Source organism: Neltuma alba, unplaced genomic scaffold (assembly GCF_004799145.2).
Source record: "Neltuma alba isolate B1F8T4 unplaced genomic scaffold, ASM479914v2 tig00002605_pilon, whole genome shotgun sequence".
NCBI classification, from domain to species: domain Eukaryota; kingdom Viridiplantae; phylum Streptophyta; class Magnoliopsida; order Fabales; family Fabaceae; genus Neltuma; species Neltuma alba.
Window position 1 is genome coordinate 20,230 of NW_021632937.1, and position 2,359 is coordinate 22,588.

General features: G+C 37.0%; 1 protein-coding gene across 1 annotated transcript; it reads right to left on the bottom strand.

Annotated features, from left to right (window-relative positions):
- On the bottom strand, positions 1-1,041 carry LOC114733668 (acidic endochitinase-like). Its single transcript, XM_028921168.1, has one exon. It carries the CDS (start codon positions 1,039-1,041, stop codon positions 1-3), a length of 1,041 nt encoding a protein of 346 aa, XP_028777001.1.
- Positions 1,042-2,359: the final 1,318 nt, after the last annotated feature.

Genomic DNA, 2,359 nt, shown 5'->3' on the forward strand with positions numbered 1-2,359 from the left:
CTACACAGATTTGGCCAAGAGACTGTTGAATGTCCTTGACGCAGGATCTTGGCATACACATTCACAGACTTTTGTGCCCAAAGCACCCTTTATCTCAGTGCTATAACTGGTTTTCTCGTCATAGTACCTGTTCCAGAGCATGACTCCTCCGAAGTTTGAAGATTCCTTCACTGTCGGAAGAACTTCAGACTTGAGCTCTTCTGGTGATATGTAACCGCTGGATGCTGCGGATGGCTCGTTCGAAGCTACTAAACCCAAGAACACTGAGCTATTAGCTAAACCTGGCTTTGACGTCCATTTCGCCCATGATTCAAGAAGGTTTGTGAAGTCGTTGTTTCCTAAATATTCGCACTCAGCCCATTGGCCATAATATAAAACCCAAAGATAATCAAAAAGACCTGTGTCGATTGCGCTGTCCAAGGCACTGGCATAGCAATGTGGGGCTCCTGAAATGTAAATCTTTTCGTCTTGGGTCGAACCATTGATCGCCCTCACAAGTTCGTCCCATGGCTCTGAGCTGTCTTCAATGTGGGCAAGATCGATGCCGTCCAAGGTCACTGCTCCGAGAGGGCCTAATTTGCCGCTGAGAAACTTATCGTAGAGATACTGTGCCAAGGAAGTAGGGTCATCGACGGCATCCACCTCGACGGAAAGAAAGACTTGGATGCCTTTGCTTTGACAGTGTTGGATTTGTGAAGCTAGGGCGGCGCAGTTGCCGGAAGGACAGTGGTCACTCAGGTCTAAGGATGTTGTGTTGCCGGAAACATGGAGGTATGCGATGACGACGATGTTGTAGAGATTAGAGTCGCATGTGTTGGTTAAGGTTCCTTCACCGGATTCGCTGTGTTGTCCCCAGTAGACGGCGATTTTGCCACCAGGTTTGTTCGTGGGACAATCAACGGCATGAGAGGGTTTGACGATGATGATAGAGGACAGTGTGAGGATTGAAAGAAGGAGAATGAGAACTGGTTTGTTGGAAGCCATGATCGATGATGGAAGAGGGTAAGACTGAAGTTTTTTTGGTTTAACTTGGGGTTTCATGGCGTAATGGACAATGCATATTTATAAGAGATATGAGGGCATGGGAAGGACAAACGAGGCAACAACAAATTTTATATAATATAGGAATTATGATAATATCAGTTACTCCTATAGTCCGCAACAGAAGAGCCACATGAACTTGAATTATGTAATTATAACTAATATGATCTGATCTCTTTAAAATAATTTTATTTAGAGCCTATTTAGAATAACTTATAAGTAAATTTTTTATCGTGATTTACGAAATACAATGTAAGTATGTGAAAAAAGTTTTATTTCAGCTTATGTAAAACGTGCTTCTAAATTATTTCTAATGCTCTACCAAACAGAGCCTTAATGTTAGATTATGGTAAATTAGCTAGTTTGAAGAAAAAATAAATAGGAGAAATAAAATGGATTGATTGATTAGTGGTCTTACCCTCATGAGGAGGAGAACACAAGTTTGAACCTGGAAACTTGTTACAAGAATTTTAACTTTTACGCTTCTGACTCAATAGAGATTAGTTTCAAGTCTCAAGTAACTTGAGGATACTCTGAATTATACTAAAAGAACTCTTTCTCCTTTGATCTTATTTATAAAGAAAAGAGAGAGAAACTTTTTTATCCTATTTATAAGACACGTAATTAAATTTTTAAAATGAATATACAATTTTATCCTCTATTTATTATTGTGTGGGCTTGAGTCTTATAGACTATATTACATATTAATAGGAATAAAATTAAGTTGTTAAATTTTAAGATAAAATTGATGAGATTTAAAGTTTTTTTTTTTGAAGTGCGATGAGAATGAGTTGTAAATATAGTACTAAAGCAGCATATAGAAACAAGGAATATTAATTATAACAAGCACGTGTATTATATGGGCGGTCGATAAAAATTCACATGAATCTTATCTCGGCGAAGTTACAGCGAGAGGAATTGTATGATTTCACGATGGTCTCTGTTTTTAACCCGTCGCTCACAAGACACGTACTGCATTCACGGGCTTCATTTTTAATATATTAAGAATAAAATTATAATACTTTTTCGGTTCTTAATATAACACCTATTTAACTAATTTGCAGGCTTGAGTCTTATAGACTATATTACATATTAATAGGAATAAAATTAAATTTTTAAATTTTAAGATAAAATTGATGAGATTTAAAGTTTTTTTTTGAAAGTGCGATGAGAATGAGTTGTAAATATAGTACTAAAGCAGCATATTAGAAACAACGGAATATTAATTATAACAAGCACGTGTATTATATGGGCGGTCGATAAAAATTCACAAGAATCTTATCTCGGCGAAGTTACAGCGAGAGGAATTGTATGATTT

Coding starts and splice junctions, on each gene's coding strand:
- LOC114733668 (XM_028921168.1), bottom strand. CDS start 1,041: ATGAAACCCCAAGTTAAACCAAAAAAACTTCAGTCTTACCCTCTTCCA.